The 20,147-nt window shown below is 44.9% G+C and overlaps 1 protein-coding gene across 3 annotated transcripts in view; it reads left to right on the top strand.

Moving 5' to 3' along the window:
* dtd1 (D-aminoacyl-tRNA deacylase 1) overlaps window positions 1-17,975 on the top strand; it is a 30,536-nt gene extending 12,561 nt beyond the window's left edge. For 2 of the 3 annotated variants that reach the window (XM_047365877.1, XM_047365875.1), the window contains 2 exons: window positions 9,062-9,226; window positions 16,905-17,975. In XM_047365877.1, coding sequence (XP_047221833.1) covers window positions 9,062-9,192 — 131 coding nt within the window. In that variant the 3' untranslated portion in view covers window positions 9,193-9,226; window positions 16,905-17,975. Of the gene's footprint in view, window positions 1-9,061; window positions 9,596-16,904 lie in introns of those variants that run through there. The other variant, XM_047365876.1, reaches the window with a different exon arrangement.
* Window positions 17,976-20,147: the final 2,172 nt, after the last annotated feature.

The raw sequence follows: 20,147 nt of genomic DNA, 5'->3' as shown, positions 1-20,147 counted from the left end.
AACGAAGAGCAGTCGCAAGAAGTACTAGAGAGTCAGCTAGCATACCACCTCCAAAGAGATGAAGCATACTATTTTTCAGAGATAAGACATGGATATAGACTGGTCGTGATACCATGCCCCAAAGCAGTCCAGAGGAAGGAAGACATTAATCGATGGTTACGATGGTGGACAGGGTTCCTTGAACTTTGGGGACTGGGGAAACTGGTGTCACTGTACAGTCCATCCGAAAAATATGACCCGATCGTAAAGATGGTTTCCAGTGAGTCTGGACTGAACGGGTTCCTCACAAATCTCAACACTAGAACCATGGCGAGGTTGAAAGAGTATGAAATAGAGACCAGAAAGATGGCCCAGTTCAAAGAAAAGCTCTGAGCCATCCAAGATGAAGACAAAGAGAGTTTGCTTGAGGAGTGTAATGAGTATGGCAGACCAGATCATAGAAAAGACCACAGAGCTGACTCAGAGATACCAACTTATGATTTAACGAAAGAAACAGAGAGTGAAGAAGAGGGCAATGAGACAGAACAAGAGCAAGACCCAAGAGGAGCTGAACCCAGTCAAGGACCAACTATTACCCTATACATTACAAGGCCGAAGAGTGAAATACTTCAACGGATTGCTCAGGCCAGACAAGAACTGCAAGAGACTACCAGGCAGGAAGCCCTCTTATCAGCAACCCTCGAGCGCCATAAGAGAAGCCTCCAACGGATGGCCAACACCCCAAGCCACAGGGAGTATGACCCCACACAAAGTAAAGTAAGAGACCTTACCTTCCAATTTGAACAAGAAGCCACAGAAAACAATGCCAGTAATCAACTCAGAATGACAGGAAAGACGGATTTTGAAGGAAAAGAGCCAAGAAAGGTTAGTCAGAAGTCAGACAGAGTCATGATGAGGAAAGTCCTTGACCCAATGCCCACAGATGCAAGACGAATTTCCCTGCAAAACGGGACTCGACTCTACCAAGTTATCGGAGACCCCTGGGACATAGAGGGAGATGGACTGTTAGTTTTCACAAATGACAACTTCAAGATCCACAATACCAAATTAATGAAAAGGTTAAGAGCCCAGGCAGGGGAAGATTACAAAAAAGAGGTTCGAGAGCTGAAAAGACAAGTGAGCCAGAACAAAGCAAGCAAAGTGCATCTGACTAGTGGGGCCGACCTCACTTATTATGCTGTCATCCACTCTCCCATTGCCGCTTACAAAAAGGGAGAAGATTTGAAAGAGTATAGAGAAAAAATGTGGGTAGCCCTGGAAGAAGGACTGAATGCTGCCATCAACCACGCACTGAGAAGGGTAACAATATGCCTAGATGAACTGAGATCACATGACCTGCCATGGGAGTCGGCAGAAAAAGTAGCCGTTGCAACAGCACACCATGTAGTCAAGAATCTGCTGACAGATGCCTCACTGACCGAAATAGTCATCGTCACTTCCCTTAGCCAGCATGAGAGTCGGAGGAAGAGAGAGCTGGCTTTAGTAGAAAGGATGGATGAGAAGAAGTCGAAAGATCCCCCTCACTTAGAGATACCAAGAATCCAACAAGGGAACAAAATCAAACCACACCCTGATGAAAAACGCTACCTGCACAAAAGTGAGACCAACCAAGTGTCCCGCCTGGAGAAAAGACCATAATCAGCAAAGAAAGACGCAGCTGCCCCTTCAACCTCCGTGCAGGCTGTGGAATGTAGTCTAGCTAATTGCAGCCTTGAAGATCTAGATAAAACAGAGCTGGTTCCAACAAAAGTTTTAAAGGCAAAGAAGAAGATAAAACAAAGTCCAGTCCAAGAGGAGCTCCTGAGTCCATTTAAAATGGAGCCCTTGAACCCAGAAAAGAAGACGGTGAAGTCAGTGGCTCGGAAGAAGAAGAACCATCAGAACATGAGACCTCTGGGGAAGAAAGTGATAACAGTGAAAGCCTGTTTTCAATCCCAGTGCAGCCGGCAACCCCTCACAAGCCACTCAAAGTAGGACAGAGAAAAGGAGAAAAGAAAGTAGTGGAAGTGTTTGACATCTAGAGGGTCTCAGAAAGAACGGCCAGAGACCTGACATGGGGGCCGGTTCAAGCGAATGATGGCCGTCGAGCGTACATACCAGAAGCTGGACAGAGAGACTATCACATCCCAGCCGCATGGGCTGACCGCCTGGAAGACAAAGTCAAACTCAGGGTAAAAGCAACAGTTGGGGAATGGGCCAACATCCTAATGATGCCATCCAACCACACCCTAGCAACTTATCAGCCTCTGACCAGCAAGTTCAGAACCGCTTATGTAGGAATTGTGCATGATGTGATGTTAAGAAGACTAAAGAAAGCAGCATACAAGTATGCACAAGAGATCGAGTGACAGGTTGATGAGCTATCAGCCGAGGAAGAAGAGAGTAGTGAAGATTACATCAAAGATGTGTGGCTGATGATCACCAATGCTACTGAAAGTGACGAAGCTAAAAAATTGTGGCTGAGCCATGTAACAGCACATCCCATAGACAAACAAGGAACAGCTCAGTCATTATGAGAGGTTGGTGTTGGAAGACATGGATGATGAAGACTCCCAGTTCAGGAGAGCTAGACTGCGCATGGATGGAGGTCAGCGCCTTGCACCGGTGTGGAATGTGCTTAAGCAAACAATCTCACCAGCTAGATATGTGAAGGCCCTCCGAGAAGTAACCAAAGGGAGGAGAGGAGAGATCACTTTTGCCAAAATGCCGATGCAGGGTACAACAGTTCTACAGATGGATCAAGCAGTAATTTCTTATGATCTGGAGCAGCAGTTTTATGAAGAAAGAAGAAAGAAAGTGACAGGACAAGGGGCCAAACTACCAACTAAGGCCAGTTTGAAAGCTCCAGCCAACCCCCCTAACAGACCGCTGCTTCAGAGAAGAGAAGAACCGCAAAGAAGATTTTACGGACCACCAGCATCACAAGGCCCACAAAAGAAAAGCACCTTTTCTCCCTAGGGAGGTGTACGACAAACTCTAAAGAATAGAAGGCCCTCTTTGAGTCCCGCAGATCCGGGACCGGGGGCCAACCAAGTAATGGTGACACGGCCGCGAGTCATCCTGGAAAATGCCTACTGGAGGGGGGACGAAATCTACACAAAGGTGGGAGGAGAACCCTATCTAGTGGACACCGGGGCTGAGGTATCCATGACTCGCAGAGGCCTAAAGACAACAGGGTACCTTACGGTCCAATTTGCCAACGGGACCGTAGAAGAGATGCCGTATGGAACTTGGTAAGGAATCATTTGGGTGAAGGGTCCATACAACCTTATCACCGTCACAGACTTGAAAGAACTCAACAAATCATGGGGAAAGCTCCGCTCTCTATCTCAAAGGCTGAGCCAGCTACGGTCAAGGTTAGTAAAAGTAGGATCGTCTCAGAGTAGAACCAGGGCTGAAGAGTGGTACAAAGCAGTAAATGTGCCAGAAGTAACCAAACAGAAGCTGAAAGAAAGCGACTTCTCCCCGGCTGGGAAAGAGAGGTTACGGAAGATCATCACCTCAGCTAATGTGGCCCGATTCAAGAACGACTGTGGAGACTTGGGACCGAAGTATGTGCACCTCATAGAAGTGGGAGTGCATCCACCTGTTCAACAGTACCCCCTGAACCCGGGTGCTGTTGAAGAAATGGATAAAATAGTAAAAGAATTGAGCGCTCTAGGAATCATCAGAGAAGAGCTAAATCCCATCACTAACAGTCCTATTCAAGCGGTAAAGAAACCAGAGTCAGGAGGAGGAGGTTGGAGGCCAGTAATCAACTTCAAGGCCCTCAATCGAAGAACCATAGCAAACCGAGCCAGCCTAATCAATCCTCAAGGAGCATTGAAGATGCTAAGAGTCAAGAAATATAAATCCTGCATTGACCTAGCAAATGGATTTGTCTCCCTCAGACTCGCAAAGCAATCACAAGGCAAGACAGCATTTACACACAAAGGCAAGAGTTATTTGTGGCAAATGTTACCCCAGGGGTACAAGAACTCCCCTAATGTGTCAGCTGTAATGGAAGTTTTGGGTGACCTGGGAGCAACAGTGTACATAGATGATGTGTTCATTGCAGACGACGCCGAAGAGGAGCACCTAGAGAGACTGCAAACAGTGGTGGAGAGAATCACAGCAGCAGGTTTGAAGTTGAATCTCAAGAAATGCCAGTTTGGATTCCAGATTCCAAGTGACAACAGATTTGGGACTCTCAGAAGGGTATCGAGAGAAGCTGGCACAAATCCAGCCACATGAATCCGAAAATGATCTACAAAAGATTTTGGGACTCTGCAATTATATGAGAGATCATGTTCCTAATTATCAAAGATATGCTAAGCTGTTATATACTTACCTAAAGAAGCGAGAAGGAGAAGAAAAAATGACAAAGAAAAACTGGACATGGACTGCATCAAACCAGATCGACCTGGATAAGCTCAAAAGAGCAATCCAAGAAGCCGTGATGTTGGAGCCGAGGAGCTTGACTGAAAAGTTGGTGTCCGAGATCAGCTGTGAAGATGAGGACTCCATGCTGATAGTGAGCAATGAAAATGGGGGGTTAGTAACTTTGTGGAGTTACACTTTGTCATCTGTAGAGAAGAAATTCTCCCAAGAAGAAAAATAGTTGGTGGTGCTTGCTAGATACTGGGGCACCTTAAAAGATCTAGCACAAGGACAGCAGATTAAAGTCATCACTCAGAGCCAAGTCCACAAGTATCTCAGAAAAGTAACAGTGGAAAGCACAAAAGCAACAAATACAAGGTGGCGAAGATGGGAAGACATCCTGCTGGACCCCGATCTTGAGATTGGCCCAGCACAACCAGCAAGCAGGAAAACACCCTTAGAGCCGTCTGTGACAGAAAGGCTGCCAGAGTGGGTCCTATACACTGATGGGTCGAAGAAAGGACTGGATCAGATGGCCTACTGGGGGTTTATTATCAAACAGCATGGTCAAGAGAGGTGCCGCCAGAAAGGTAAAACTCCCGGTAGTGCACACGCGGGAGAAGTGACAGCAGTGCTGGAGGGAATGTTAGAGTTGATGAAGAGAAGAATCAAGAGAGCAAAGATAATCACAGACAGCCACTACTGTGCACAAGCCTTGAACGAAGACTTATCCATTTGGGAAGAGAATGGATTTGAAAGCGCCAAAGGAAAGTTAGTAGCCCATCACGATCTGTGGAAGAAGATCGCCGAGTTGAGGATGAGCCTGGAGCTTGAAGTGGAGCAACAGAAGGACCATACCCGAGAAGGGGCTCACTGGCGTGGAAACGATGAGGTGGATCGCTATGTTCAACAGAGAAAAGTTGTCTTTGTCAGGATCGAGAAGTGGGACAGAACGGCACAAGGACGGGCGGTCCCTGAAGAGTATGTGGATGAGGTGGTACGGAGCGTGCATGAGGCCTTAGGACATGCAGGCGTGCTGCCTACCCGTAAAGAATTGGAAGAGCAGGAACTCTGGATCCCTATGAAACACATCCGACACGTACTACGGGACTGTGAAGTATGTGGTCAATACAACACAGGACGCCATGGACAGCAGCTGGAAGGTCTGACCATCAAGAGCACCATCCCCTGGGGCTCAGTGTGCATGGATGTCGTGGGCCCCATGGGTATAACAGGGAAGAAAGGTGAGAAATACCTCCTGGTGCTAGTATACTCAATGTCAGGGTATGTAACTGCAAGAGCAGCAAGGAGAGCCAACGGCAGCAGTGTCGTTGCCATCCTGGAGCAAGTCTGCAGTTCCCTTGGGGTGCCTAAGGAACTGCGAACAGACAATGGGACTCATTTTCGCAATGCACAGGTTGATCACTGGTGCCAGAGATATGGAGTAATGAGAGTTTACTCTCCACCATACACTCCCCAAGCGAACAGAGTGGTGGAACGCACCATAGGTCTGGTGAAAACCTGGATAGCAAAAAATGCTAATTCTCGTGACTGGAGCACCAAAGCTGTAGAAATAGGGGAAGCACTGAATGACAGACATTGAGTCAGTAGACCCTCCCCTGCAGCAGAACTCAACCAAAGACCATTCTCTCCACAAGAAGTGGGGCGAAGCCAACGCCTAAGGTGCCATTCCGTGAGGGACAACGAGTGTGGGTGGGAGCACAAGATCACCGTGTCGACAGCAGTGAAACCCAAGTACGATACCACTGACATTGTGAAGCAAGTATTAGATCGTAAAACAGTGTGGTTACAGAAGAGAGGGATCCAAGGAGTTCAACAGCTCAAGCCAATTCTCATCTAAGGATAACCAGAAACCGGAGAGATGGCCAGTGAACCAAGCACCATGCCACCCTACATCAGACTGGCCACTGTATTTGGGGTGGTTGCCATTCGAAGAACCACTTCAGGGCTTTGGGCAGGAAGAGCCTTGAAGAAATTGGAACTTGCTAAAAAAAGAATTCCTGTCAACAGAAGATGAAATGCTGTGGTGGCGAGAGGTCAAGAACTGTTGTGCAATCTGCACGGGCCCAAGTCAGCTCAAAGTCCGCTGGGAAGGACCAGGACGTGAGAAACCACTACATCATAACACCGGTGGCGACGAGTTAGACAAACTGCCATACAAGCCCGTCAAGGTAGCGGACATCTTCATTTGAGGGGGGTGCCGACTCACCACTCTCCCCAGAGTGGGCTTTGTGACCCAGTGGGATCTGCGTGAAGAAAGACCAAGAGAGTGTACCTGCCTCTGGGACGGTTGATTTCTTAAGTACTATGACTCTTGCGGAGCCCAGACAAGATCAGGAAGGCTGATGCAGCTGGTTCAAGCAGACGGGTGGCAGGTAAAGTGGGCTGGTATGTTGGACCACTTGTTTGCTGAATATTGGACCATTTGCACGTTGCTGGACGCCACCAGGCCTCCTGGCGTTTTCGGCCCTTTTGGATCCAGGACAGTCCATTCCTACAGATCCCGTCGACCCCCGCAGCTGATGAGACAGGGGCGTCGCAGCCCTGAGGCCACCGTCAACTATATAACAGAGGATGAGACGATCCACCATTTGCCTTCAGCTGGAGAGCGTGACACGGTTACCAACATCTGAAGCATCACCTGGAGAAGAGTCCCGAGTGGATTTAATTTATTCTCCTTCGTTGGCCAACGAAAAAATTTTAAAGGGGTTTCTGGAATAAGAAGGCCAGAAATTTAACTTTGCCGATCGAAGACGTGAGTTTAACACGTAAGAAAAAAAAAAACCCACGGAGTTTCAAGGAGACGAATCGCCACCTTGTTTTGGTCCTAGTCGACTGCTGATGGTCAGCTCATATTTTTCCTTTTTGCCAAGGAGGACAAAGGACGAAGATTGATCGCTTTTCCTGAAGTTAACTGTGGACGCACATTAACTTCCAACTTTCCCCTTCCTCTCTCAACTCCGCTCAGAAGGAAGACTTCAACAAAGTAAAACACATCCTTTTATTATTTTTTTATTTTATTTCTTTATTAGGAATAGCCGGGCAGGGTAGAGGAGATTTTTTGTGCGATTAGAGTCGCCATTTAGAGTCTAATGTGTCCGGAATTGTATATGCATGCCATTGTTTTGAAACTCGCTGGTACTTCTGGAGACCGCCGTGTCTCGCAAGTGTGTCTTTACCGTGCAAACACCTGTGCGCAGGTGCGCTGTGTAACTGGACTGTTATAATAACCTCATGGTGAAATTCACCATTTTCTTTGTCTTCAACCTTACTGCTTACTAGCTTGCCGCCAAAAGTTTTATAACCCTTTGTCTGCTCACCTCGCCCAGCGTTGGAGGTTTTATGACTGAGTAGAACTGAGTTACAGTTTGAGCTGCGCCCCAACCTCCACTCACCACCACATTCCTTTTGTCATATTATCATTTTTGCCATAACTGCTGGTTTGATCCCATATGCACCCACTGCTGTTTTGCTTTATTTTGTTTAGTTAGATATTTTACTCCTTCTGTGTAGAACTTTGCATATTTGAGTAGGTGAAGATTATTAAATCGGAAGAGCGGATTGTATCAGGGCTGTGATTTAATAAATATTCACATAGATAAACAGAAGGCGTTTTGTGTTTATTTTGTGTAAGAGTGATTCATCAGTCAAGATAAGGTTGAAGTTCCACACATTTTGGCAGAAACGGTCGATTAAACAGTGACATCTCTGGTAATAGTTATTAATTATTACTGAGTATTTAACGGTTGTAATTATCAAAGGAGTTGAGCCACAATTACAACACCAGAAGACATCTCTAGTCTCGATTCATAAATGAAGATTTTGGTTAAGAAATTAATTTAGTCAAATTATGATTTTTAATTATAATTATTGATAAAGATTAATTAATCAATAATCATAATTCTAACAGGTACATGTGCAGTCTGTTCCAACAGATGTCATGGCAGAAAATGGTACAGAACAGCTGGACTTTACTCAGTTTACATAACATTTTATTTGATGAATGAACTGTAAACCCATCCACATCTTGAGCTATAACAACCTGCTCTGTTGGACCCTGAAATCCACTGAAATAAGGATAATCTGCACATCTTCCAGTAAACAGCAGCTGAACCAGAAAACGAACCAGAAGCCGAACCAGAAGCTGAACCAGCAGCTGAACCAGAAGCAGCTGAAGGACATTTCAACCCTTTTGGATCGATTTTTAGCTTGTCTGGAGGAAACCTGAACCAGAATAATATTTCATTATAATATGTATTTTTCTTTGATGTGTTTTGAACTTCATCATCAGATCTAAAGATGTCTTTGCTCTCCTTTACAGTTTCACGCTGTTAAAAGCATTTATTGCGGCAGCATTGTGTTTCTGCCTGATATATCTCTGCTTTTATATTATGAACTTAAGGTATCAACCTGGATTCACGAAGAGACATAAATTAGTTTTTTATCTCCTAGCGAAGGCTCCTCCACAGCAGGAAGTGTTTGTTGTTTTGAGGTAGAGTCATCTCCATTTTGGACTGGAATCAAACCTTTCCTAATATCTTCTTCCCTTTCAGGGCAAACAGTTTAAATAATTCAAAAGAAGACCAGATGGCTGTAAAATGTCCTCAGCTGTGCAGGTAAAGATAGAAAGAGATGAAATGTGAACTCATTAACCAGCATTTTCTGTTTCTTGTTTCTTCAGCTGTCAAAGTTGGAGAAGCAGCAGCTCAGGAAAGAGAAGGTGCGCTCCAAAGGACACTCGGAGTCGGCAAGGGAGAAAGCTTCCCTGCGATCCAGACAGGATCCCAGCGCCAGCAGTGGGGCGGAGGGTGACGTCTCTTCAGATAGGGAGCCATAATGGAGCTGGGTGAGGAAGACACAAAAACGCAGACACAATGGAGTCATGGAAGGCTGTCAAGGAATATCATGAGAAGAAAATCAGTATAAAGATTCTTCGTCAATAAATCTCAGACTTTGGCTGCTTTTCAAACCCAGGCCAGGACCTGAACATTTTAGAGCAATGTCCGTTTGTTTTATACAACTTTACTCCGACCTGTGAACAATAAAGACCATGAGATGGACCAGTGTTGTGTCGATAATGAAAGCAATCGGTCCTGGACGTTATTATACCCTTTTTCATGGTTGCTGTCTAACAACCAAATGTTAGGTTTCACTCCTTTAACTTGTCTTAACGTGGAAATGCAAAATAAATGGACCATAACATGTTAAACACTCACTAACCTGGTATTTATTGATGATGTCATGCAAAACTGCACAATATATCGAGCTTTAGGCATCACCGAGGTTTCCGCCTGTCTGTCCATCCATCAACTCATTTTCTGCTTTGGTAATAAGTCATTGTGAACGTCTGTTAATATTTTTAAAATAGGCTAAATACGACAGAAACTCTGGAAAGTGTAGAAACATCCATTTATTACATCAGCAAACTGCACTACAGCTGTCGCTGGTCCCTCATTTCCTTTTCCTGTCTGAGTTTTATTATTGTTGACAGTTCAGTGAAATTTAGCAACAGCCACGAGAAACAGATCTGTTTGTATGTGGTTCACACTGAATACAGAGTTGAGGCGAAGTTCTAGATCATCCCGTTCGCAAATAGGATTTGTTTGCTACCGAGAACAGGGGCAGTTGGGATGGAAGCATGTGAGGTGGACAACTGCTCAGTTTTTAGGCTGCCCTGCTCTTTAATCTGCAGGAACATTTTGAGTCAATATCAGTTCTGACATGTTGAAGCTTCAGCTTATAGCAGGGGGAAGATGTTTCATAAGTGGATTATTTATATCTGATCTGTGGGTTTGCTGTGGAAGAGGGGAACATAGATGGAAGAGAGAAGTTGAACGAAGGAAGCTGGTTAAGGTTTGCTTTGCATGACATAAACATGAGCAGTGCAGGTTTTTCCTCTGAATGAGTCATATTTAGCGTATTTATCTTCTCACCACAATTACATTTACAGCTATAGCTGTTGAGCTACAGCATGTAAAAATTCAAATGTAAAGTCGCAACAAAGCTTCTTCTGCTGGTCCTGAAGTTACTCCATGCTGCTTTAACCAGTCTACCTCTACAGTCTCCTCATCCACCTGTCTTCACCCCGGCTCCTCCTGTTCCATCTCATTTTAAATCATCAGTGTGGTTCTGCTGTTTGCTCCGTTTGGATCTTTGACATTTGTCTAACACCTCCATCCTCACACCTCGCCGCACACTGGACAGAAAGTTAGCTGCAAACCGTTAGAGTTGCACATGGTTGTCACCTGTAGTCGGTGTTTAAGATAAAACTTTATGTATATTTGTTTAGAGAGGATTTATGGAAATAACCAAATGTGGAAAATATTGCTTAATGTTGCAAACAACCACTGGAATCACCGAAAGTGATTTTGACCTTTTTAGGTAAAAACTTTCAGCAATTGACCGAAGTTTCTAACTTTGCCTGAATCCCTGCTGAGCAGGTTGTGCTTCTTAAGGAGGAACACCCAGTGCTCAGTCATAAAAAACCTCTAAGACGATATGTTACCAGTAACTCATCACAAGCTAAAATTACTCTTTTTTTTATTTGTTTGTTTTTATGCTTCGTTTTGGTTTTCTACCTTATGCTCTGAGTTTTAAAACTTTACAGTGCTAGAAAGAGCAGAATAACTAAATATATATAACACACAGCAATGCAGAAAATGTCATTATAGAACAATTCTGTCAGTCCTATAATTAAACTTCTAAAATGTTGAAAGAAATTACTAAACTTACTAGTAATTTCTTGTTTATACTTTTTCATATCAGACAAAGATAACGGGAGTTAAAACTTAAAGGAGGTTTTAAATGATGATTTCATTTTTATATCAATCCAAATTAACAATTGCTATGTGAAAAAGTAAGTTCCTCCTGTGTTAAATTATGGATTAACTGTGATTAACTACTTTGTGTTGGCTCTGTTTTACCAGCCAGACCCAGATCATATTACTGGCAGCTCATCAGAATCAAGAAATCATTTAAATAGAACCTATCTGACAACAAGAAGTAGGCAAAAGATCCCTAAAACCAACACATTATGAGAAACAAAGTTATTGAAATCAGTCTGGAATGAGTTAAAAATACATTTCTACTTCAGATAACCACAGTGAGGACCATTATCCACACATGGAGAAAACATGGAACAGTTGTTGACCTTCCCAAGAGTGGCCGACCTACCAGAGCAAAGTTATTACAAGAGCTCATAAACGACTCATCCAGGAGGTCACAGAAGTACTCAGAACATCATCTACAGGTCCTTCTCAAAATATTAGCATATTGTGATAAAGTTCATTATTTTCCATAATGTCATGATGAAAATTTAACATTCATATATTTTAGATTCATTGCACACTAACTGAAATATTTCAGGTCTTTTATTGTCTTAATACAGATGATTTTGGCATACAGCTCATGAAAACCCAAAATTCCTATCTCACAAAATTAGCATATCATTAAAAGGGTCTCTAAACGAGCTATGGACCTAATCATCTGAATCAACGAGTTAACTCTAAACACCTGCAAAAGATTCCTGAGGCCTTTAAAACTCCCAGCCTGGTTCATCACTCAAAACCCCAATCATGGGTAAGACTGCCGACCTGACTGCTGTCCAGAAGGCCACTATTGACACCCTCAAGCAAGAGGGTAAGACACAGAAAGACATTTCTGAACAAATAGGTGCTGTATCAGGGCACCTCAGTGGGAAGTCTGTGGGAAGGAAAAAGTGTGGCAGAAAACGCTGCACAACGAGAAGAGGTGACCGGACCCTGAGGAAGATTGTGGAGAAGGGCCGATTCCAGACCTTGGGGGACCTGCGGAAGCAGTGGACTGAGTCTGGAGTAGAAACATCCAGAGCCACCGTGCACAGGCGTGTGCAGGAAATGGGCTACAGGTGCCGCATTCCCCAGGTCAAGCCACTTTTGAACCAGAAACAGCGGCAGAAGCGCCTGACCTGGGATACAGAGAAGCAGCACTGGACTGTTGTGGTCCAAAGTACTTTTTTCGGATGAAAGCAAATTCTGCATATCATTCGGAAATCAAGGTGCCAGAGTCTGGAGGAAGACTGGGGAGAAGGAAATGCCAAAATGCCAGAAGTCCAGTGTCAAGTACCCACAGTCAGTGATGGTCTGGGGTGCCGTGTCAGCTGCTGGTGTTGGTCCACTGTGTTTTATCAAGGGCAGGGTCAATGCAGCTAGCTATCAGGAGATTTTGGAGCACTTCCTGCTTCCATCTGCTGAAAAGCTTTATGGAGATGAAGATTTCATTTTTCAACATGACCTGGCACCTGCTCACAGTGCCAAAACCACTGGTAAATGGTTTACTGACCATGGTATCACTGTGCTCAATTGGCCTGCCAACTCTCCTGACCTGAACCCCATAGAGAATCTGTGGGATATTGTGAAGAGAACGTTGAGAGACTCAAGACCCAACACTCTGGATGAGCTAAAGGCCGCTATCGAAGCATCCTGGGCCTCCATAAGACCTCAGCGGTGCCACAGGCTGATTGCCTCCATGCCACGCCGCATTGAAGCAGTCATTTCTGCAAAAGGATTCCCGACCAAGTATTGAGTGCATAACTGTACATGATTATTTGAAGGTTGACGTTTTTTGTATTAAAAACACTTTTCTTTTATTGGTCGGATGAAATATGCTAATTTTGTGAGATAGGAATTTTGGGTTTTCATGAGCTGTATGCCAAAATCATCTGTATTAAGACAATAAGAGACCTGAAATATTTCAGTTAGTGTGCAATGAATCTAAAATATATGAATGTTAAATTTTCATCATGACATTATGGAAAATAATGAACTTTATCACAATATGCTAATATTTTTAAAAGGACCTGTAAAGTTCTCACTTGCTCTAGTCAAGGTCAGAGTTCATGATTTAACAACAAGAAAGAAAGAATGGGGGGAAAAATGGCCTCCATGGGAGAGTTCCATGGCCAGAACCACTGCTGACCAACAACAAAACAAAGGCACATCCCACATTTGCCAGATGATCTGCAAAAACTTGGGAAACTATTTATTGGACTGATGGCAAAATTAAAAAATTCTGCAAATTTAGCGATGTAAAATACTCAATGGCAGTTATCAGAGAGCTTTGATGGCTGATCGCTGCTAATGGTGCACTTTTTTACAGCACTGGAACCATTTTGGTGGAAAACACTTCTACCTTGAATGGGGATATAAACTCAGGCAAAAATCTCAATCAAGTTTTAAAAACTTTTGCCTCTAACAAAACACGCAGTGAGAATGTCTCCTATGGGTATCTTCTTTAGCTGCTCCATGTCAGTTGGTCAACAACTTGGTGCATTACTGCCACCGTGTGGTAGCAACGCAATTTCAACCAGATGGTCATTTATCAAAATGAAGTGTTGAAAGTTTTCTGTTGGTGGAAAGGTTCTATTTCCCTTTAAAGGCAAGAGGAGAACCCACCAAGAATCTCACACTCCACTGATATGGAACGTCAAAGTGTTCAAAATTAAATAAATAAATGAAACATTATGGAATAAGTATCTACATCAATAAATAATAGAAAATGATTTAATGTGACAATGAAATTGTGAAATAATTGAATACATATTAAATTCTCAGCTCGTTGGTTCATATTTGTCGTCTTCTGCTTTATCCGGGACTGGGTCGTGGGGGCAGCAGACTAAGTAGAGACATCCAGACGTCCCTCTCCCCAGACACCTCCTCCAGCTCCTCCGGGGGGAGCCCAAGGCGTTCCCAGGCCAGCCGAGAGACATAGTCCCTCCAGCGTGTCCTGGGCCGTCCCCTGTACCTCCTCCCGGTGGGACGTGCCTGGAACACTTCCCGAGGAAGGCGTCCAGGAGGCATCCGGTATAGATGCCTGAGCCACCTTAAGTGGCTCCTCTCAATGTGGAGGAGCAGCGGCTCTACTCCGAGCTCCTCCTGGATGGCCGAGCTCCTCACCCTATCTCTAAGGGAGTGCCCGGCCACCCTACGGCGGAAGCTCATTTCAGCCGCTTGTATCCAGGATCTCGTTCTTTCGGTCATGACCCAAAGTTTATGGCCATAGGAGAGGGTAGGAACGTAGACCGACCCGTAAATTGAGAGCTTCACTTTTCGGCTCAGCTCTCTCTTCACCACAACGGACCGGCACAGCGCCCCCATTACTGCGGCAGCCGCACCGATCCGTCTGTCGATCGGCTCCATTCTTCCGTCACTCGTGAACAAGACCCCGAGATACTTCAACTCCTCCACTTGAGGCAGGAACTCCCCTCCAACCTGAAGAGGACAAGCCACCCTTTTCCGGTTGAGAACCATGGCCTCAGACTTGGAGGAGCTGATCTTCATCCCAGCCGCTTCACACTCGGCTGCGAACCGCTCCAGCGCATGCTGTAGGTCTTGGCTAGAGGGGGCCAGCAGGACCATGTCATCTGCAAAAAGAAGAGACAAAATCCACTGGTCCCCAAAACAGACCCCCTCCAGCCCTTGGCTGAGCCTATACCGGTGACAAAGAGCAGCCCTGCCGGAGTCCAACATGCACCGGGAACCGGTCCGACTTAGTACCGGCAATGCAGACCAAGCTCCTGCTCTGCTTGTCCAGAGACCGGATGGCCCCTAATAAAGGGCCCCCAATTCCATACACCTGGAGCACCCTCCACAGGGCACCACGAGGGACACAGTTGAATGCCTTCTCCAGGTCCACAAAACACATGTGGACTGGTTGGGCAAACTCCCATGAACCCTCGAGTACCGTGTAGAGGGTATAGAGCTGATCCAGTGTTCCACGGCCGGGACAAAAACCACACAGCTCCTCCTGAAGCCAAGGTTTGACTATCGGCCGGACTCTCCTCTCCAATACCCTGGTGTAGGTCTTACCAGGGAGGCTGAGGAGTGTGATCCCCCTGTAGTTGGAACACACCCTCCGGTCACCCTTCTTATGAAGGGGGACCACCACCCCAGTCTGCCAGTCCAGAGGCACTGTCACCGACCGCCACGCAATGTTGAAGAGGCTTGTCAACCATGACAGCCCCACAACATCCAGAGACTTGAGGTACTCAGGGCGGATCTCATCCAACCCCGAAACCCTGCCACCGCGGAGCTTTTTAACCACCTCGGTGACTTCAGCCTGGGTGATGAAAGAGTCCAACCCCAAGTCCCCAGCCTCTGCTTCCACCAGGGAATGCGTGATTGCAGGATTGAGGAGATCCTCGGAGTACTCCTTCCACCACCCGATAATGTCCTCAGTCGAAGTCAGCAGCCTCCCACCCCCACTGTAAACAGTGTTGGCGAAACACTGCTTCACCCTCCTGAGGCGCCAGACGGTTTGCCAGATTCGCTTCGAGGCCAACCGGTAGTCCTTCTCCATGGCCTCACCGAACTCCTCCCAGGCCTGACCTTTTGCCCCTGCCACAGCCCGGGCCGCGGCACGCTTGGCCTCACGGTACCCGTCAGCCACCTCAGGAGACCCACAAGCCAACCGCAGCTGATAGGACTCCTTCTTCAGCTTGACATCGTCCCTTACTGCCGGTGTCCACCACCGGTTTCGGGGATTGCCGACGCAACAGGCACCGCAGACTTTACGGCCACAGCTACGGGCGGCAGCATCGACGATAGATGGGGAGAACATGGTCCACTCGGACTCTATGTCTCCAACATCCCCCGGAATCTGGTCAAAGCTCTCCTGGAGGTGGGAGTTGAATACATCCCTGGCCGAGGGCTCTGCCAAACATTCCCAGCAGACCCTCACTATGCGCTTGGGCCTGCCAAGTCTGTCCGGCTTTCTCCTCCTCCAGCGGATCCAAATCACCACCAGGTGGTGATCAGTGGACAGCTCAGCCCCTCTCTTCACTCGAGTGTCCAAATCATGCAGCAGAAGGTCTGACGACAAAGTCGATCATCAATCTCCTGCCTAGGGTGTCCTGGTGCCAAGTGTACTGATGGACACCCTTATGCTTGAACATAGTGTTCATTATGGACAACTCGTAACTAGCACAGAAGTCCAATAACGTAACACCACTTGGATTCAGATTGGGGAGGCCATTCCTCACGATCACGCCTCTCCAGGTGTCAATGTCATTTCCCACGTGGGCGTTGAAGTCCCCCAGCAGAATAATGGATTGCCACATTAAATCATTTTCTATTATTTAGTGATGTAGATACTTATTTCATAATGTTTCATTTATTTATTTAATTTTGAACACTTTGGCGTTCCATACACTGAAGCATCACTTTATCATGTCAGTTCTTAAATCCTCCTGATGTGGAAGATGTTGCTGGAAATCTGAGGACATGATCAGTGAGAAGGCACCGATGCAAGGGGAGGAAAAACAAGCTCAATCTGAAGTTTTTAGTTTTTTTCTGTTTCTAAAGTGCAAAACCTGTTGGTTCTTTCTGTTTAAATGCATCAAAATGTCTTGTTTATTTTCTCTTATTCAGGCTGCATTTTTGGAAACCATTTTTATTATAAATCTTCTCAGACCTTCTCCAGATCATCAACTGAATAGTAAAACGGACTAAAATGATCTCTATGTTTTGTTTTCTTCTCTTCTCATTCAGATTCAAGATCAAACTGGACATGAATGTCAGCCAAGTTCCCTCAGGAAGAACTCTTCTGACCCGTTCATGGACTAGCCGGGCTTCGATTTGGAGACCAACAGCATCCAACATTGTTTCTTTCTGCTCTTCCCATAAACTCAGATCAAACAGTACAGACTGAAGGAGTCCTTTAGCTCTTTATATATATTATGCCCACTGTCTTTGTTTCCAGTCATCCTCCTCAAGCTGTCTCTCCGTTCCCACTTCACATCTGTTCAGGGATGTTGGGTTTCACCCGGAAGTGTCACTCAGTTCCAGATCCTTTCTAGTTCTGCCAGACTGACTACACCAATGCTACTACCTCATTACTGGTACATTTGTACGTGTGCAGCCTCTTCTAAAAGCCTGCTTACCGTTGTGAGCAGATTGCTCTGAGATCAAACTGGAATGTCTCTGTAACCAATAGAGACATGAACAGATGCTTTAAACAGCAACCCCATTGTCCTGATGGTTAATGTCCCATTTTTCTTTCTGCATGCTTGAACAAATCTTGATATTTTTTGCAGACTGAGTTTCTAAATGAGCTCACAAATATCCAGCAGGGGCCACGGGCAACACCGTCGTCACTTCGCGGGCTAATTAACTGGAACATGGAGGCAGAACCTCCCAGAAAAAAGGAGCTTTTTTGTTCCTCAAAAAACAAATATTCCTTTTAACAACAGAAAGGTTGTTCAACGTATGTTTCATAATTAGTATTAATGTGGAAATGTGTCAGGAAAGCTGCAGTTAAATTAAACTTTAGATCAAACAGGCTTGATTATGAGGCATATTGCACTTTCTGTAGAGGAAACATCCACAGTGAAGAACGTTCAGGCTCTTCTGGAGTCTGAGACAGCATCTTAGAACACCCTGAAGAAGGAAAAGCAACAAATAAGGATCTAGATGTAAATGGCTTGGCATTTTTAAAAGAACTCCAAATTAATCTCTTTACCGTTTCTTTGCTTGTGTTTCTTTTTGCCTCCTCAGGAGAATTATGGTTGTCTTTTGACGGGTCTAAATGTACATTTTGTTATTGTATAAATTTTAAAAGCATTTCTGTTTGTGTGTTTCTTTATTGCACCATTTCCACATTTCTTGTCTTGCAACCACTGGATTTTAATGACAGATCAAAATAAAGTAGTGCCTAATTGTAAAGCTGAAGTAAAATGAAATAAAAACTTGTAGTGTATATTCAACCCTATTCACTCTGATTCCCCTAAATAAAATCCAGTGCAACAAAATGCTTTCAGACGTTGCCTAATAGGTAAACATAGTCCATCTGTATTTAATTTTATCTCATTTTAAATGCAGCTGTTCTCTGAAGGCCTCAGGTTTTTTTAGGTGGTAGCATTTGTTGACAAGAAAACTCTGCAGTTCTGGTTTTGTGAAAGTGTTGCAAGACAAAAAGCTAATTTTTAAAGAAAGCCATAAAAGGTCCCGTTTAAAGTTTGAAAAAAGCCACGAAGGGGCTCTGAACAGATGACACCAAAATTAAACATTCTGACCTACTTGCAAAATGCTGAGTTGATACAAACTAACACTGCACATCACTGTGAACACACCGTTCCCACAGTGGGACGTCTTGGTGGCAGCAGAAGACCTGAGACTGGGGTGGAGGTTCGCCTTCCAACAGAACAGCAACGCTAAACGTACAGCTAGAGATACAATGGAATGGTTTGGATCAAAGCACAGTCATGTTTTAGACTGGCCTAGTTAAAGTCTAGACCTAACTAATTACAAATTAGTGCAAAGACTTGACAACTGACATTCAAAGATGCTCTCAAACCAGAATGAGCTTGACCTATTGTCCCAAACATTTCAAGCTCTAGATGTGCACAGCTGCTAAAACACACCCCGAAAGACAACAAAATACAAAAGTTAAAGAGGTGCGAATACTTTTACAGGTGCTGTATGTGATGCAAAAGCAGGAAAGCTTGTCCTTATTTCCACCAGCTGGCTGCTCTGGCCTGGCCTAACATTAGCTTTGCTCTTTTTTACTTCAGAAAGCTATTCCTGGCCAAGCATGCCAGATCCCTCTTCCTGATTCCCTCCTGTGGTGCTGAGCTGAGGTTTCTCCATGCTTAGGTGAGGAGCGGCCTGGACTCGGAGAAGACAATGACCCAGATATGTCTGCCTGAGCACAGCTTTAAATGAGGTCCAAACTGCAGCTTTTCCTCCGCAGTGACCACACCATGATCCCGGTGCCAGGCGGAGAGAAGGATTATTGGCGTAGCAAACATTTTAGAAGGATGCAATCAATGTGGGTGGGTGTAGACAGAAGTTTGTCTTTTGGTTTGACGTTTGGCACCAAGGAAAGAAGGAAAAGTGGCTTAAATTCCAGGCATTTTCTTACATCTCGGGCTGCAATGTTTCTGGGTTTCTGCATCTTATCTTACATCTCCAGCATGTCTGTGTGAGAGGCCTGTGCCAAGCCTACTGGCTATGGAAAAACAATTTAACTGGATTTAATTTGTTTCCCCCCCTCCTCCTCAGTTTGTTTTTTTTTTGGCCATGTAGTGTGTGTGTGTCTGGGAGTCATCCATGCCCTGTCTGAGCTCACTTTGCAAGTAAGGGTAGGTTTCATGGTGGTTTTGTGCCCTGTTGTTGGGTTAGGAGTTGTTTGCCGAGTGTCGGTTTCTCCAAAACCTACCAGAAAACTCGGTCAGATCCTGGGAATGTTGGCTTTGTGTTTCTTGTCTTTACAGGGTTAATAAAGCACAGTGAAACCAGCAGCTTGCAGCTCTGACCACTTTTTCCATTCTGACTGGAATATTTCCAGAGTTGTTTAAATGAAACCTCAGGCTGGTAGACCATCATGTTCAGCAGGATATTTTCGTTGTCTTAAAGTGTTTTACCATAAATCAATCAGAATCGAACCTGATAATAATAGAAACGGACTGGAGTCTGTGATCCTTCACCTGGAAGGAGTTGTTTTAGTTCATATGATTGAAAAACTACAAGATAATTAAAGAAAATATCACAGCTCATCATTTTCTGGTTTGATTTGTAGTAAAATTTAACTGCAGATGAAAGACTGTTCTGACTTCAATTTATAGAGACTGACATATTTTGAACTGATGAGCCTTTGTGGTTCCTCTTGTCAATATCACCCGGAAGTTCAACCTGCAACACACTTCCAAAGACGTTAGGATGATCTATCTGGAACAGGCGATGTCCAATCTATGAAAAGCTGAAACTTTAAACACTAAAGATGTTCAGAGGATC

This window comes from Girardinichthys multiradiatus, chromosome 5, assembly GCF_021462225.1.
Source record: "Girardinichthys multiradiatus isolate DD_20200921_A chromosome 5, DD_fGirMul_XY1, whole genome shotgun sequence".
Taxonomy (NCBI): Eukaryota; Metazoa; Chordata; class Actinopteri; order Cyprinodontiformes; family Goodeidae; genus Girardinichthys; species Girardinichthys multiradiatus.
The sequence above is the reverse complement of the archived record's forward strand: the minus strand, read 5'-3'. Positions and strand labels throughout refer to the sequence as shown.